We start from the raw sequence: 16,005 nt of genomic DNA on the forward strand, positions 1-16,005 counted from the left end.
GTCAATTGTTAACAGATTATATCAGTACAGGAAGACTATTTAGACAACTCTGGGAAGTTAGACAGAATAACACAATGAACAGACTCTCGTCATCCACAAAGCTCTGTTGGTCAAAGTATGGTATACCAAAGTGAAACACAAGAGCCAGTCATGAAGAAGTACAATTGAGATACAGAGTTTAATTAGGCTGTACAGGAGAGAGGCACACACGAGAAGCACAGTGTACTACAGGATATGTGTCTGTGCTTTGATACAGAATTATACAGGGTTTAAGTACCCAACAGGAAAGAATAATCATACTACAACAGTGGCAAAGTCAGGAGACATTCTGTACTCTAATCAATAGTTTTTGAACAGATACAATAATCCTGGCGCAGATATCATACAGGGCCATTAGTGACAAAGTTTTAAACCACATATTGGAATATGGGCCTACTGCAGAGTATTTAACCACATATTAAAATATTGGACATAATGATCAATTCCAAATCAGTCTCATTATGTTCAACAAACAAACATTCAGCATGGTCTGGCTTGTGCTGATGGGTCTCCCTGGACATGGGTAATGTTAGATGGGTGGTTTTGTCCCCATGACCTAGTTGATGTCTAGCAGCTGTTTTTCTCTGAAGAACCTAAAATCAATTTGCTAAGCAGACTGGTGATGCACATCTCAGAAAGTGCTCTATGAGAAACAAAGTCCTGATCATCACCAGCATCTTTAAAGTATATTTTTGGGTGGGCTTTTTTGCCTTTATTCATAGGACAGTGAAGAGAGTGACAGGAAGCAAGTGGGAGAGAGAGATAGGGTGGGATTGGGAAATGACCGCAGGTCAGACTTGAACCTGGGTCCCCGTGGGCACTTGGACCTGTATGTGGTCAGGTGTGAGCGCTAAAATAAAATTTAAAAAAAAAACAGAAGAAGTTTTAAGACATTTGTTGTTGTTTGTTTTAATTTGGTTTATGGTTCATGCAATCTTGTGCATTACTTAGACATACATTTGTAATGTGACACATTAAACATAATGCCACATTGATTCATTATCAAGGACGCCTTTAAGAAATGTAAAAACAAAATTATGACTAGAGCACATTCCAACTTTGACCTCGATTGACCTGGTAAATATAGGGTTCCTTCTCGATTCATAGACACAGATTGACAGTAATACATTCTAAGAAACTTAAGCCAGGTACAACTATGAGTGAAGCAAAGTTATGATAAAAGATCCTGCATATCCCCATGTTGTCAGCCTATATATATATATATATATATATATAGTCAATATATATATAGTCAATATATATATATATATGGTCAATATATATATCTATGGTCAGCCTCTGCTAAGGAACCAGTGTGCAATGTCCATAGACAGTAAAAAAAATGTCCCATGCAGGCCAGGCCACCGACATGATGAACAAAACATTTCCTCATTGGCTCCCGTGATGACCGAGCCTGATCTGGTCCAATAAGCGTAGAAGAGCGTCTACACGGAAGTGTTGTGCACGCTATATACTGTAACAACGTCCTATCGTCGCTAGTGACAAACAATGTGGATCACTGTAGGAATAATAGTTGCGGCGCTGGTCGCGCTTTTGTATAAATATGTATTCGGCACACCTGGACCTAATCCCTTTGACAACGATACCCGAGAACCGCTGAAACCTCTGGTAAACGACCACAAAGTAAAAAACAAAGTTTTGAAACAAGGTAGGTCAAATGGTAGCCCACTGGCTGCGGGGGCGTTGCCATGTTCTTTCATGAGACAACTGAAAGAGACTTTTGTCATTTGGAAGCATAATTGTCATTATTGTTGACTGAGCAGAACAAGCTCTCCATTTGTCAAAGTTTTCATGCGGCTTTCTGACCGTGCATACTAAACATGATTGCAGGCTGTAGATAGCTCTGTTGTATCATTGCTAGGTATGTCTGTGTTTGTCATGACATGGATGTTTAGTGGAGATTCACTCATGTCGCGTTACTTTGAGTTGGCCGTGCCCGTGCGCATTTGCAATATGCCATTGCGCATGGTGATTAGTTCACGTTAGTTCAATACATTCGTTTCATTTCATCTCATATGACCCTACTGATGACCCCGACGTCGGCCTAATATCAAAGAGTAGCCTGGTCTTACTTGCAGAAAAGCTTGATGCCACACTTTTATAGGATATAATATCTATGTTGTAGGCCTACATCTATTAATTAAGTGACACCATAGTGCAGAAAATGGGTTAAAGTAGATCATAGACACAATCATAGACACACAGAGATCATAGACACAATTAGATTAGCTAGGTAATTCTATACTCTTCTTTGCTAGTGTGACTGATGTTTATTTGATTTAATGCTTCTGCCAGAGAAGTTTGGGGAAATGTATTTTCCTTCATCAATATCTAAAAGACATGATTTACTCACTGCTAAATGGCCACTGATCTGTCTTTTTTCCCTTTCTATCTCTCAAGGGTTTTTGGCCAGCAAGGTGCCAGAAAATCTTGATGCTATTGTTATCGGCAGTGGGATTGGAGGGCTCGGACTGGCTGTTCTTCTGGCTAAAGTTGGCAAACGGGTTTTGGTTTTGGAGCAGCATGATCGTGCCGGAGGCTGCTGCCATACCTTCATAGAGAAAGGATTCGAATTTGATGTTGGTAAGAAATATCGTGTCACCCTAAAAATCCTGTCCCTCCCGAGTGACTTTTTAAGGCCCAGTAAAAGATGGAAACAACCAAATATCTTACAGAAAAACTTGATGCCACCCTTAATCTTTTTAGGATATGTAATATATATTATCTATTAAGTGACACCATAGTGCATGAAATGGGTTAATATAATAATAGATAGATCATAGTTAGATTTGGTAGGTTCCATGAATTTCTTGATTTTATGTTCGAGTCAACATGGATACATCTTTCCACAGTCTTGGATAGTCTGAGCTTGGACACAGATCTGTGTGCATGGTCCCAAAAGTTAAGACGCCAAGCTAATCTGATCATATCTGGAAAACATCTCACTAAATGACCTTGCCCCACCTTCTTAAAGGCAGAGGATATACAGACTCATCTGAGCTGATATTTAGCTGAGCTATGTCTACTATGTACATATGCTATGTATAGCATTGCATAGCTATGTACAGCATTGTAATGCTATGTATAGCATTAGCCTCAGAAGCTGGCCGTGATTGTTTTGCACAAATAAAGTAGTTAGGTGCATAATTAACCTTGCCCCCCTGCTCCATCCATTATCCTGTAGGCATCCATTATATAGGAGACCTGCTTGAGCACAAACCTTTCCGCTGCATGCTGGACCAGTTGACCAATGGCCAGCTGCAATGGGAGCCACTCAACAACCCCTACGACATGGTGGTCATCGGGCCACCTGAGAATAGACGCACCTATCCCATCTACTCGGGACGCGACCGCTTCCCTCAGGAGCTCAAGAACTGCTTCCCTGGGGAGGAGAAGGCCATCGATGAGTACATGAGGCTTGTGAAGGTGAGAGCCAGATGTTTACACTGCTTTCCCCCCACTCTGCTGTGTACTACTGTGTGTCTGCCAGTCTGGAGTCTGAGTGATTTCACCATAAAGGTTGCGCTTGTGTATTTGCGCAAGGAACATTGCGTGAGGAAACCTTTTTCTTGCAATTTTGTTATAGCCAAAAGTTTGTCTGATTAAGAGAAAGGCGTTCAGGGTGAGATTGTGCAGTATCCTCAGTTAATCACTTTTCCTTTATCTGAACCTCGTGGTTTATGGGCGGTAGCAGAACACTCCTTGCCCCAGCTTCCAGAGTGCCAGAGTGTCGTCATTTTTAGGTCACAGGTGAACGTGGCTTTCTAACTCCGGACAAGATTACTGAATGCTACAACTTCATCATGCAATCACACAGCAGAATCATACCATGTAGGGTGAAAACATGTTCTGTCTCTGTACTTCTGCCATGTATATGCCATGGTATTTAACTGTTGTTAAATGGGATTGCTTCAGTATCCATGCTGCTGTTGCAATGCTTTGATCTAGAGGGAGTGAGTCTGGCCTCTGCTCTTGCCAAACTGGCTGGCCAAGTTACACAATCTGCGGTCACCATATCCTCAACTGCAAACTGCTTTGACAAAGGCCAAAGATGTCATCTGTAAATCTGGAAGTCCATGCAGGCAGATAATGGCATGTTTGCTGTGATGGTTTACATTTGGTCACTTATGCTTTTGTACACAGTGATTCCAAATACAATGGTTTACCAGTTTGTGTGTCTCTGGGAGTCTACCATGACAGGAATGTTCTTACCACCCTGTTCTACCACTTAATCTTTGGGATCAAACCTGTCTGTCAAGGTGCTGTACTTACATGCCTCTCTGTGCGTCCCATAGAAAGCTGGTCGAGGTGTGTGGGCAGTCGCTTTGCTGAAGCTGCTCCCCCTCCCTGTGGCTAAGTTCTTGGTGTACACAGGCCTGGCTAAGCGCATGTCGTTCTTCTTCCAAATGGCATCACGTAGCCTCACAGATGTGGTCAACGGCCTAACAGACAACAAGGATCTGAGGGCCGTTTTCGGCTACATCTTTGGCACCTACGGTAGGTGTGCAGTAGTCAATCATTTAAACATAGTCATTCATTCATTCATTCATGTTCATGTCTTTCAAATTGGGGCCCTTGGAGTATAAACTATAATACACAAACTGAGATTGCTAACAGGGAATTCACACTAACATGAACTATAAGGGATAGCCACAGAACACCTAAAACACAACACTAAGAAAAATACACAATAAACTATTCATGCTCCACCTGCACTGCTGTCTGGCTCACAGCTATGCCACTCACACAACACAGAACACCTCAAGCTCATCCCTTGCTACAATATGAACATGTGTTTTGAATTGACGTCTTCGAACAGTGGCACCTGTCGGCATTGCAGGTGACACCTGACATTGTAGTTGGGTTTTGATTTCCCATCCTCTTTAGGATAATGTGTAAGATTATAGTTATTTGAATTATTTTTCTTCTTTTGCCTAGGAAATATTCCCAAAGAATCCAGCTTCTCCATGCATAGTCTGCTGGTGTGCCACTACCTGTATGGGGCATGGTACCCCAAGGGAGGAGCCAGTGAAATTGCCTACCACATGATCCCCATTATTGAGAAGGCAGGGGGTGCTGTTCTCGTTCGAGCTCCAGTCAACCGCATCCTCTTCAATGAAGCCAATGAGGCTATTGGTAATATGTCCAAACTTGAATGTGAAATGTTTTTGATGTTTGAAGATAACTAGTTTGCTTACAGATCAAATTGTTTTAACAAACTGTAAAATGGAGGTGATAGGCTTTTTCCAGCCTTCCCCTGTGCATTATCTGCCAGTACAGTGCTGCTGCTGTTATGTGTAGTTGCAGAGTAACTGACTGGTTGTCAATGGTAACAGGGGTGAGCGTGCTGAAGGGGAAGGAGGAAGTTCACCTCCATGCTCCCATGGTGATCTCCAATGCAGGCATCTTTAACACTTACCAGAAGCTGCTGCCAAAGGAACTGCAAGCAAGACCAGGTGAGGAATTGTGTGTGTGCGTGTGCGTGCGCGCGTACGGGCGTACGTGTGTGTGGTGGAGCAGTGGCTCTGGAATCAAGGAAGTTGATGATAATATTTCTGGTGAAGTAAATGAAGAACTATTTTATGAAACTGTTCAAACAATGATTAATCTACTCAAGTATTCATGACTCCCGGGTGTTTTCTTTTTCTCTGTGGAACAGACATCCAGACTCACCTGAACATGATGAAGAATGGAGAGGGTGGATTGAGTATCTTTTTGGGTATCAACGGAACCAAAGAGGAGTTGGGTCTCAAAGCAGATAACTACTGGATCTTTACGGAAAACAACCTGGATGAACTGTAAGTGACATCAGTGTGTATTCTATTCTAATACAACTTTTCACATGGCTTATCAATGACATAAAAAAGTCAGTATATGAAATCTTGTTTCAAATTGAAAATATAACTGTATACACTGTATACAGATATACAACAGATATGCGGATATACAGATATAACGGTCTCATTTATGTACATTTATATTCATTCATTCATTATATTCATATGTACATTTTTTTCCCCTTTGGAAAAAAAAAAGTTGTGACGAGTACCTGAAGGGGGAGAGAGAGGAGTCTGCCAAACATGTGCCGCTGCTCTTTGTGGCTTCCCCTTCAGCCAAAGACCCCACTTGGGAGGAGAGAAGCCCTGGTAAGTATGGAGAGAATTAGTTATGAAGCAAACTGCAATGTGCTTTGAGACTGAAAATATATCAATGGAGCCATGTGTGTATGTACAGTATGTGTGTTAGTGCAACTCCACTTTGAAAAATGATTACTAGGAATGCACATTCTTAATTGTTGTCCAGAGGGATGACACAATGGTATTTCACATGTATACCACAGGGAAGTCCACACTGAGTCTGGTGAGCTTTGCCAAATACGAGTGGTTTGAAGAGTGGAAGGATGACAAGGTAACCAACCGGGGTGCAGATTATAAGGAACTGAAGGATGCCTTCATCCAGTCAGTGGTGGATGTGGTCGTCCAGATCTACCCACAGATCAAAGACCGGGTATGTACACCTTCCTAACCTCCAACCATATCTCTTAGCTATCTCTGCCCTATCAGCACGGGAGTCGGGAGTCTTCAACTTTTGCTCCTTTCCCAAATGGCTTGCCTCCATGCAAAAATCAACTAGTACAGCCATTGGAGTTATCTTCAGTCTTATGTTGTCTTCATTCGTCACTAATGTATCTGTTTTTTTCTTCATTTAGTCAGATTATAGTTTTTTAACATCTGATTCTCTTTCTATAGATTGAGTATGTGGACTGTGGCACCCCCATAACTAACCAGTACTACATTGGGGCTCCCAAGGGAGAGATCTATGGTGCAGACCATGGCATTGAACGCTTTAGCCCTGAACTCAATGCAACCATCCGACCACAGACCCCACTGAAGAACCTGTACCTTACAGGTGAGTGGGCAGGGCCGGATCTGTAGGGGCAGGAGTGTGGAACCATGGAACCATCACCATGGACCATAACACAGAAATCATTTTGCCGTTTCATACATACTGTAGTTAACCTATATTGTCTGTGTTTGTCATGCAGGTCAGGATGTGTTTCTGTGTGGCTTTGCCGGTGCCTTGGCTGGAGCCCTTACCTGTGGCTCAGTCCTCCTCAACCGAAACCTTCACCTGGATGCCATTGCCCTAGCCAAGAAAATGAAAAATATCAACTCGAAGAAGGACCAGTAACTGACTGCCATGCAAGAGCTGAAACAAAAACTGGTCCAAGCAGCAACTCTAAGCTAATGCAATAACGGTCTAATCATCAGGAGCTCACTTTAACCAGCCAACATCAACACTACAAAGGGTGCAGCAGTTTGTGTTGAGCTCACTCTAACCAACCAACCAATCAACACTACGAATGGTGCAGCAGTTTGTGTTGAGCTCACTATAACCAACCAATCAACATCAACACTACAAAGGGTGCAGCAGTTTGTGTTGAGCTCACTCTAACCAACCAACCAATCAACACTACGAATGGTGCAGCAGTTTGTGTTGAGCTCACTATAACCAACCAATCAACACTACAAAGGGTGCAGCAGTTAGTGTTTCATTGGGATACACTTCCTCTCTCCATTCAATAAAACGGTAATGACACTACTGATGCAAGCCAATGGAAAGCTACAGAGCTGGCATGTCCATTCTACCACTATCTAACCAGTCCTGAGCAGAACCTCACATCTCCTAACATCGTCAGAGTTGACAGGAATGATGTAAACACGGCACAAATAATGCCATTTTATATGTGGCCATAGGAAAAACATCTGTTTTGTACAGTCGTCGCCATAGGATTTGGCAGTGAACCAAATTGGTGTTTCACAAACTTGGCTGCTTCATTTTTTTCCCTTGTTTTACATTTATACTGAAGAACAATTAAGCATTTAGATGTATGTGTGTCTTTGGACACTAACACAATAGAACACTTCAATTAACACAATAGAACACTTCAATTAAAGTACTTTTGTGTGCCCTGGGCTCCCTTGAAAAAGAAAGATCTCAGTGAGACTCACCTGGTTAAATAATGGATAAATAATAATAATAATATATCTATAATATTGTGTGTGCGTGTGTTTCAATTACTTCTTTCCTCCATTTATAGCAACTAGTGTGTTCATACTGTATAATTAAGTCAAAATGATTGATTTCAGCTGTGCTAATGCTGATGATTTTATTATAGGCTAATAAATGCCAGGATTAAAATACAGTGAAAATTGTTAATGAAACTTTTTACAATTACTGGTTTTGCATCTGATCACTCAATGATCTAGATTCTAGAAACTATATAAATCACCACAACAAACTGAAGCAGCAAAGTTTGAGAAACATAAAATTTGTGTCACTGCCAAAACTCTTGTTTCATTTTTCCTGTAAGAGATGGGATTTCTGTAATTTACTGCCTGGTTTATATTTTACATGTCTTTGTGAATGTTGTGTTCCACTAAATAATAAATCAATCTGATAATGAGTTCACTTTCATTTGTTTCTTGGTGGAAAATCTATTTTCCTACCAGACAGGTTTTTGCTTTAGGTTTGACACACCATACATTTGGTAGGCTATCACCAGACTAGGCTCAATATTTTGAGATTGAACATTAGTCTGGGGAGGCATGGCACGGTATAGTTCAAATGTCTGTACGCATTTTGATAGTCCTTCAACCAATCAAGCCAGTTTGTGATTGGTTCCAGCAAACATGGACAGGAGAGATAAATGGGCAAGTTTCCAGCCTAGGCTGCAGGGCGAAATCCAATCACTGGCAGATTGGGCTGGGTCTACACAATACGACATGTGCAATGCTCTTAACAGATCAGAAGTTTATCCAGCTAATCTTAAATCAATTGATGTAATGACTACTTATTTACTGCCTGTTATAGCTTACCTGTTGAGTCCAAAATCAAGACCTGTGATCGATGTAGGAAGTCTCCCTGAAAGATCAGCCACTCTAGGAAACATAAAAACATCAAGGCCATTAGAACTCGTTTGCATGTATTTCCTTTCTTAGACGTTTGCATGCATTTTAAGCAAAAGTTCATAGCATCATTTACATAAACCAAAGTCTTTTTTATCAGGACTCCTCCACAAAGTCTGCAAACGCAGTCGTGTGCACACTGCATTTAATTCAAATGTGCATGGACAATATCATGTTGAGTGTGCATCAAAATATGCCAACTAAAGAGTATACTATAACTGTAAATCTCTCCTCTTCGCAGTGCGCAAACAATGTATACGACACAATAATAATGTATTAAAACAGAAGCACGCGAGATTCCTGGATTCTAGCGAGCGCAAAGAAAGGAACGTACTGTAGGTTCGTCCGTGGGAAAAAAAGGGTTCTGGGAGGCTACTGCCATGAGTGGGGTGCATGCAGGGGTGCATGTATGATGACGCAGGTGCATGAGTGTTTTGGACGGTTTTGATTAGCTCATGGGCTTGGAATGCTGGATTTCTTTCACAACTTTTCCCATAATAGACTTTAGCAAACCCACTGTCTGTCTCTGATGGTACCAAGAATTCACTTGGACTAAGAGGTAAGGAGTTGATCATCCACATTATATGGATATAATTGCTATTCTAGCGGCAAGATTTTTTCAACAAAGTATTAACATAAAGTCTAAAGTTATTTCAGCAAGTCTTCTGGTGTAATGATATAGTTGATTATTAAGGAAATAGCCTAGCCCTTAAGCTTGACATTGCACTAACCCATTATTTTGCCTAGCAACAACAAAGGCTAATGCACTATCCATAATCAATTCCTTTCATGCCTGTGTGATATATTAGTGTTAGCTAACGAAACAGCCAGTTCATTTTTTTTTTAATTTACCTGGATAATAATTAAGTTATATGCTAATGTTAATTTTCATTATTTCTCAGTCAATGCAGTGAATACTGCGTAGGCTAAATGAGGACTTAGCCAATTGGTGTTTTATGAATAAGATTGATCTTAATACATCTTATTTTGTCCATGTGTGTAACTTTAATGCGCGTGGTAAAAAAAGTGCATGTCACCTGTAGTTGTTCAGCATAAAGATATTTTATAGACAGTTCCAGACCTATTTCCTTACCATACTTGCATGGCTAGGCTAGCTTTTCACTCACCTGGCTTTCACTCACGTAGTGTAGCAGCTAATGTTATAATAGCCACAGATTGTAATAGCTCATGACCAGATCAAACCTTAAAAATATGCGAATCGGAATGTTGAATCCGTTCTTTTTTATCCGGTTATGTTTATTAAGAATGGACGACGGCACCTGTGGTCGTTCAGATTACGAATATCTGTCAGAGATAGGCGAGGGCGCCTATGGTAAAGTGTATAAAGCCAGGGAGATCGGCGGAAAACAGCGTGTTGTTGCGGTGAAAAAGCTCAATTTACCTGAGGATCCTGAGAGTGGAATACCGGCCTTCATGGTTCGCGAGGTGGCGCTATTGCGCAAAATCGAATACTTCAACCACCCAAACATTGTAAAGTGAGTGAAAGGAAATTAACAAGTATTTAATTGATTATAAATAATTATTCAAACAATTGGCAATGTATATTCATTAAATATGTGACCTTATTGTTCTTTTTTTTATTTATTTAAATCAGACTTTTCGATGTGTCAGCATGTGTTAGGAACCAGTCACTGGACCTGACGCTTGTGTTTGAGTATATTGATCAAGATTTAACATCATTTATGAGCTGTACTGAAAATGGATTGAGCCGAGAAAAAATTAAGGTACGATTATGTGAGGACAAGGCATATTGAGTATTCAAGAGTAATGCTATGTTCTTGTTTTTATTGCTCTCTAAGAGATAATATTTTACCTAGGTTCTAGTAGTTGAAAAGATGTTTTACTTTGAAAATCAGACGTAATAAACAATAATGACCAGTAGGTGGCATTGCGGTTTATTTCTGTCTGCATAGGATGTGATGCGACAGCTGCTGAAGGGCCTGGACTTCTTGCACTCTAATATGTTGGTGCATAGAGACCTGAAGCCTGACAACATATTAGTCAGCAGTCGTGGGGAGGTGAAGATTGCTGATTTTGGCTTGGCAAGGATCTACACCTATCACATTGCCCTCACCCCTTGTGTAAGTGTCTACAGATGGCAAAGGTGTATGGCAGATCACACACAGTCAGATAGCAGTATGAAAATAACTGTGCTCATTACAGTTGCAACACACCTTCTACACCATTGCGTTGCATGTTTATTTATTTACAGCATCCTCTAGTCTACACGGTCTCTGTAGCTATTGATATGCATGACTTGGTATGCATGTCTTACAGCAGGTCACACCTGGCATGTAATGTTTTGCAGAGCGTCTGCTACAGCCATTAGCTTCCACTATAATCTGGAACTGGCCACACCAGACGTGATAGTGGCATCTGCATTCGGAAAAGTTAGACCAGTCTTCTAAAATACGCTTTTCAGAGCGCTACAATTGCTCACCTGGGGTAGTGCTGTTTGTGCCGTGAGTAGATCAGAAAGGTCCTGGAGGCAAACTGACCTTCATAACACATTAGAAGCAGAGCTGCTGATATCTCGTGTCCTGTGTTCATGCTCCAACTGATTAATATGGCCACCAAAATGAAAACGCTTACGCACAACATCTCTTATTCTGCTTACACTGTGTTTCCATATAGGTCTGAAAGAATTCTGCTTACGTGTCTTTTGTACAGTTTGTGTGTGTGTGTGTGAGAGTGACTGTCATTTGTGTTTGCTTTTCTACATGTGTGCGTGTGTGGCTCAGGTGGTGACTCTGTGGTACCGGGCTCCAGAAGTTCTGCTCCACTCGGGCTACATGTCGTCAGTGGACGTCTGGAGTGCTGGCTGCATCTTTGCAGAACTCTTCCTCTCGAGGTAAGGAAAATGTCACCCCCACCCCTTTAGAGGGTGCTTGTCTGGTGGTGTGGAGTAACGGTTTAGGGAGTTGGTGACAGACACGCGCCTCCACTCGCTTGGGTGTTGTGTGTAGGGTGGCCTGCAGGTGTTGGGTACTGAGTAATACTTAGAGACAACACTAAACATACAAGTCATCTTGATATCTTCCACTTTTTTTTTACTTTTACTAATCATACAAATAAAAAAATATATATTTGAATGAGTTCATTACCACACCATAGGCTACACTACATGCCTGAATGAACAGTGTGATTGTGCTACTAAATTTTAGTGGGGAACAGTGGGACACTGCAGTGGAGGTCATTGAGCTTGTTGACCCATTGTACAAGTAGCAGGGCAGATTTTCAGTCTCGCAACATTCTGTCCCGCTCCTGCCCACTCCCGCAATGTCATTTTTAGTCCTGCTCTTGCCCGCATCTGCAACATTAGGTCCCGCTCCCACCCACAAAAGCCCTCACAATATGCAGGAGGGATATTCAGTTTTGTCTTCTATCACACAAAAGGAGCACTTGACACACACAACTGAAAGACTGCCAGATGTCTGATTTTAAAGAAATAGCTCGTAATTTTGGACATAGGACCTCATTTCCAACTAAGCCGGGGTGATATAGGTCGATGGAGACAGTTTTCAGTGCATTTCTTCCCGTCCTTAAGTTGCAGCATTCACCTTTGCTAAACTGGTGCTGAGCTAAGGCAATTCAACGGTAACATCCAGCCTGCCACTAAAAACAGTCTTAATCCACTCCACAGAACACCCGAAACAAATAAATTATAACGTCAGACTATCGATGCACATGTCTGTTGGTAGAACAATGTTAGAAATAAAACTAAACTTGCATCGCATTGCAATAGCTTGTAACCATAACTATTTCTATAAGTTTCTTGATTCTGAGCAGGCTACTGTGACACAGCTATGCTAGCTGGGACCCGTTCTTTAGAAAGGCACTAACATCTGAAGTAACAGTGGTGTTCTCTTCCTCTGTCATGCTTTCGATTTCGAGTTTCAACAAAATAGCAGCAGGACAGAATTGAGCCCAAGTGGGCCTAAACACCATCCGTCAGTTAGGCTGCTTAAACCCCGTTTTTTTTTTTAGCGCTGTCTAACATAAAATCCAGCTCAACTAATATACACTACCTTAATTATGTCTATATGTTATTTAACAAATGTTTAATTGACCTGCAAACACACATCCTGTCCGCTCCCGCATAGAGCTTTCAAAATGTGACCCGTACTGTCACACATACTGGCTCAAGCATATGAAACAAAGGGAGGTCCACGCAAAAGTAACAATAAATCATATCTATAAAGTAATTATAGAAAGTCAGTATAATGAAGCTAAAAAGTCAAGTGTAGTGCATGGGTGTCTAGGGGTATGAGTACAATGTGTCAACATAATCAAACTATAACATAATGACGGTCGAGAGGAGAGGGAGTCCGTCCGCATCTTCAGAGCGGCCATTTTATTCTCTGGCCCACATCAGGCCCAAACAACGCACACCTGTGCGCACTGGCACTTCTACCGCCCCCTGCTGGAAGAAGGACACAATAGAATAGAAATAATAGACCTCTGAAGTTCGCCTACAAAAAAGCCACCATCTTTGCCCAAATAAGGAGATCGGGTATCTTTAGATTTTTTCTATGGGAAAATAACATGGGGATTTTGAATTATCGCACCTGTAAACTCTCACGGGGACGAGTGCAGACGTTTTGCGCTACAGAGTTTTGTCCTCTGCCTTCAAGTGTATACTGTGATCTTCGGTAGGTGAAGATGGCACACTTTGACCTTTGCTACCCCAGAGCTAATTTACAATGCAACTTGCCATAGGCAGTTAGCTTCAATTAACACCCGGAACGCTTGGCAAAGATGGCAGCGTTGGATCCTATTTGTAGGCGAACTTCAGAGGTCTATACCATGGGCAGGTCTGACAGGGTCGTGACAGTACGCAGTCATTTGCTTCGCGGCTTGTAGGAGTGCAGATCTCTAGTTTACATTCCAGGCCTTTCATTGTTCTCCTTTTCCCACAGGCCTTTGTTCCGAGGGTTTACTGAAGCTCAGCAATTGAAGAAGATCTTTGAGTGAGTAATTCACATCTTTAATGCGTTCTTCACTCTATTCCAGGGGTGGGCAAACGTTTTGGTTCAAGGTCCACATTGGTCCACATTTAGAAATGGTCTGACAGGAAAACATATGCCTTAATTATGTGTGAAATCTATTTCTTAAAAAGTAAAGAAAGCAAAAACCATCAAGTGTTTGATTCAATTTGAATGGGAATAGTTGGACAATCCTTTTTTCCAGTGCATCAAATTTGGTGTCATTTTAATTGTGGCAATTTGTAGGTCAGAGCTTAACTGTTCCTCAGTGAGTTGGGCTTTGTTGATAAACAATAAAAAATAATGTAATGAATACCAGCTTTTAACCTAATTATCAGCCTGTTTTGTAAATGGTTGACAGGTTGGATTAAACAGCATAATGGGCCACATGTGACCCGCAGGCCTTAGTTTGCCCACCTCTGCTCTATACAGTACATGGAAACATTGAATTTTTGTTCACTTTGTCCTAACAGGACCTGAAACTGAATTGTGGATAGGTGAGACCATGAGTATGACCAATATGTCAGACCATGTGCAATACTGAATGGGGCCAGTACTACCATACTGTAATCCAACATTGAGCTCGAGTTAATTCAGCATTTAATACAGTATTTCCTTTGCCATAGGGTGATTGGTTTGCCTAGTGAAGAAGACTGGCCCAAAGAAAGCCCGATCCGCTATTCCTCCGCTTGGGGTCCAGCCGGCATGGCACGACCTGGCACCCAGCTCCTTCCCAGCCTTGGCATGCAGGAGAACAACCTGCTTTTCGTAAGTATAGGTTAGATATACGTCAGTCTTTGTGTATACTTTATGTATAGACCAATTATGCTTAAAGAGGAACAATGCAGGTTTGGCGATTTCATCTCTGGTTTCAGTTTCGTTTTTCGTTTTCGCTCGTTTTATGCTTGCATATTTCTCTTCAGAGCTTCCCTGACAGCTTTAGCGTGTATATTTATACATATATAGGCTATATATAAATATATAAATTGCAAGCGTGGTTCTTCTTGTTCCTTACGCGTCTCTGACTTCCAGATGTAAACAGCAGACGATCGTTTATCAGAAAGTTGCAAGGTTGTAATAGCGGATAGGGACACTAGGGGCGGGAGGAAATGTGACTGTTTTCGATAAAACTGGTCAGTCAAGCAAAACAACGATTTCTAAGCGATTTTATGACTATGAAAAAGTTGCATAGGGTCTCTTTAAGTATAAATCAATTTAGTATATTTCTAATCAGTACACCAAAAGAGTAATATCACAAGTATTTTGTCCTACAGTGTCCCACCATCACCATCCTCTGTTACCAGTGAACAGACCATTACATGAGTTTGATCTTCTGACTAATTTAGTATGTGTGCTGCAAATACAACGGTATATACATCAAAACAGACGCTATCAATGGTTACAACAATGGTATAATCAGATAGTGCAGTGCTTATTTCTTGCTAGATCAGCAGCAATCAGCAGCCGTTACGAGTGACATCCGCCATCTTCTGTTCACTTTTCAGCTGTTTCAAAGAGGCACTGCACTGATTTGTGAGTAATAGGCAGCTTTAGGGATACAGCCGTTTACATAGGACAGGCCTACTATGGAGGCTTTTATATATATTTTTCTCCATGTAAATAGTGTTGAATAATCCATTTTTACATGTAGTTTATCTATCTTCAAATAAAAAAAACCATCCATGCCCATTGGTTGAGGAATGTATGCGTTTAGGCTTTATAGCACAAGTTCTCCTGCCACTTCTCATTACACTCCATTCATTTGCTGGAACGTTTCCCCTGTTCCAATATGGCGGCTGTGTTGACATATCTACATCATAGGCTTTAGCGGGCAAGGCAACATCTACCAATATCTATTGGAATAGCCAATGAGATAGAACCTAATTATGGTTCTATGGGCTAAAGAATGTTTGTATTTGGAAACCTCCGTTCTAGGTCTTTGAATTATCCAATGCACCACCTTAATAAGA

General features: G+C 41.3%; 2 protein-coding genes across 2 annotated transcripts in view; both read left to right on the forward strand.

Annotated features, from left to right (window-relative positions):
• The first annotated feature begins 1,513 nt into the window (after window positions 1–1,513).
• retsat.2 (retinol saturase, tandem duplicate 2) lies at window positions 1,514–8,527 on the forward strand. Its single transcript, XM_062533057.1, has 11 exons — window positions 1,514–1,708; window positions 2,461–2,643; window positions 3,245–3,486; window positions 4,356–4,557; window positions 4,999–5,196; window positions 5,397–5,516; window positions 5,720–5,858; window positions 6,097–6,206; window positions 6,401–6,567; window positions 6,810–6,969; window positions 7,106–8,527. The coding sequence occupies exons 1-11, from the start codon at window positions 1,549–1,551 to the stop codon at window positions 7,249–7,251; spliced, it is 1,827 nt and encodes a 608-aa protein (XP_062389041.1). The 5' UTR covers window positions 1,514–1,548; the 3' UTR covers window positions 7,252–8,527.
• Window positions 8,528–9,541: 1,014 nt separating this feature from the next.
• cdk21 (cyclin-dependent kinase 21) overlaps window positions 9,542–16,005 on the forward strand; it is a 7,147-nt gene continuing 683 nt past the window's right edge. Inside the window, exons 1-7 of the mRNA XM_062531261.1 lie at window positions 9,542–9,588; window positions 10,295–10,525; window positions 10,645–10,774; window positions 10,964–11,131; window positions 11,792–11,901; window positions 13,970–14,020; window positions 14,662–14,803. Coding sequence (XP_062387245.1) covers window positions 10,296–10,525; window positions 10,645–10,774; window positions 10,964–11,131; window positions 11,792–11,901; window positions 13,970–14,020; window positions 14,662–14,803 — 831 coding nt within the window. The 5' untranslated portion in view covers window positions 9,542–9,588; window position 10,295. The remainder of the gene's footprint in view (window positions 9,589–10,294; window positions 10,526–10,644; window positions 10,775–10,963; window positions 11,132–11,791; window positions 11,902–13,969; window positions 14,021–14,661; window positions 14,804–16,005) is intronic.

This window comes from Sardina pilchardus, chromosome 3, assembly GCF_963854185.1.
Source record: "Sardina pilchardus chromosome 3, fSarPil1.1, whole genome shotgun sequence".
Lineage (NCBI taxonomy): Eukaryota > Metazoa > Chordata > Actinopteri > Clupeiformes > Clupeidae > Sardina > Sardina pilchardus.

Coding starts and splice junctions, on each gene's coding strand:
- retsat.2 (XM_062533057.1), top strand. CDS start 1,549: ATGTGGATCACTGTAGGAATAATAGTTGCGGCGCTGGTCGCGCTTTTG. Junction 5,517..5,719: donor GGAACTGCAAGCAAGACCAG/GTGAGGAATTGT, acceptor TCTGTGGAACAG/ACATCCAGACTCACCTGAAC. Junction 6,568..6,809: donor ACCCACAGATCAAAGACCGG/GTATGTACACCT, acceptor CTCTTTCTATAG/ATTGAGTATGTGGACTGTGG.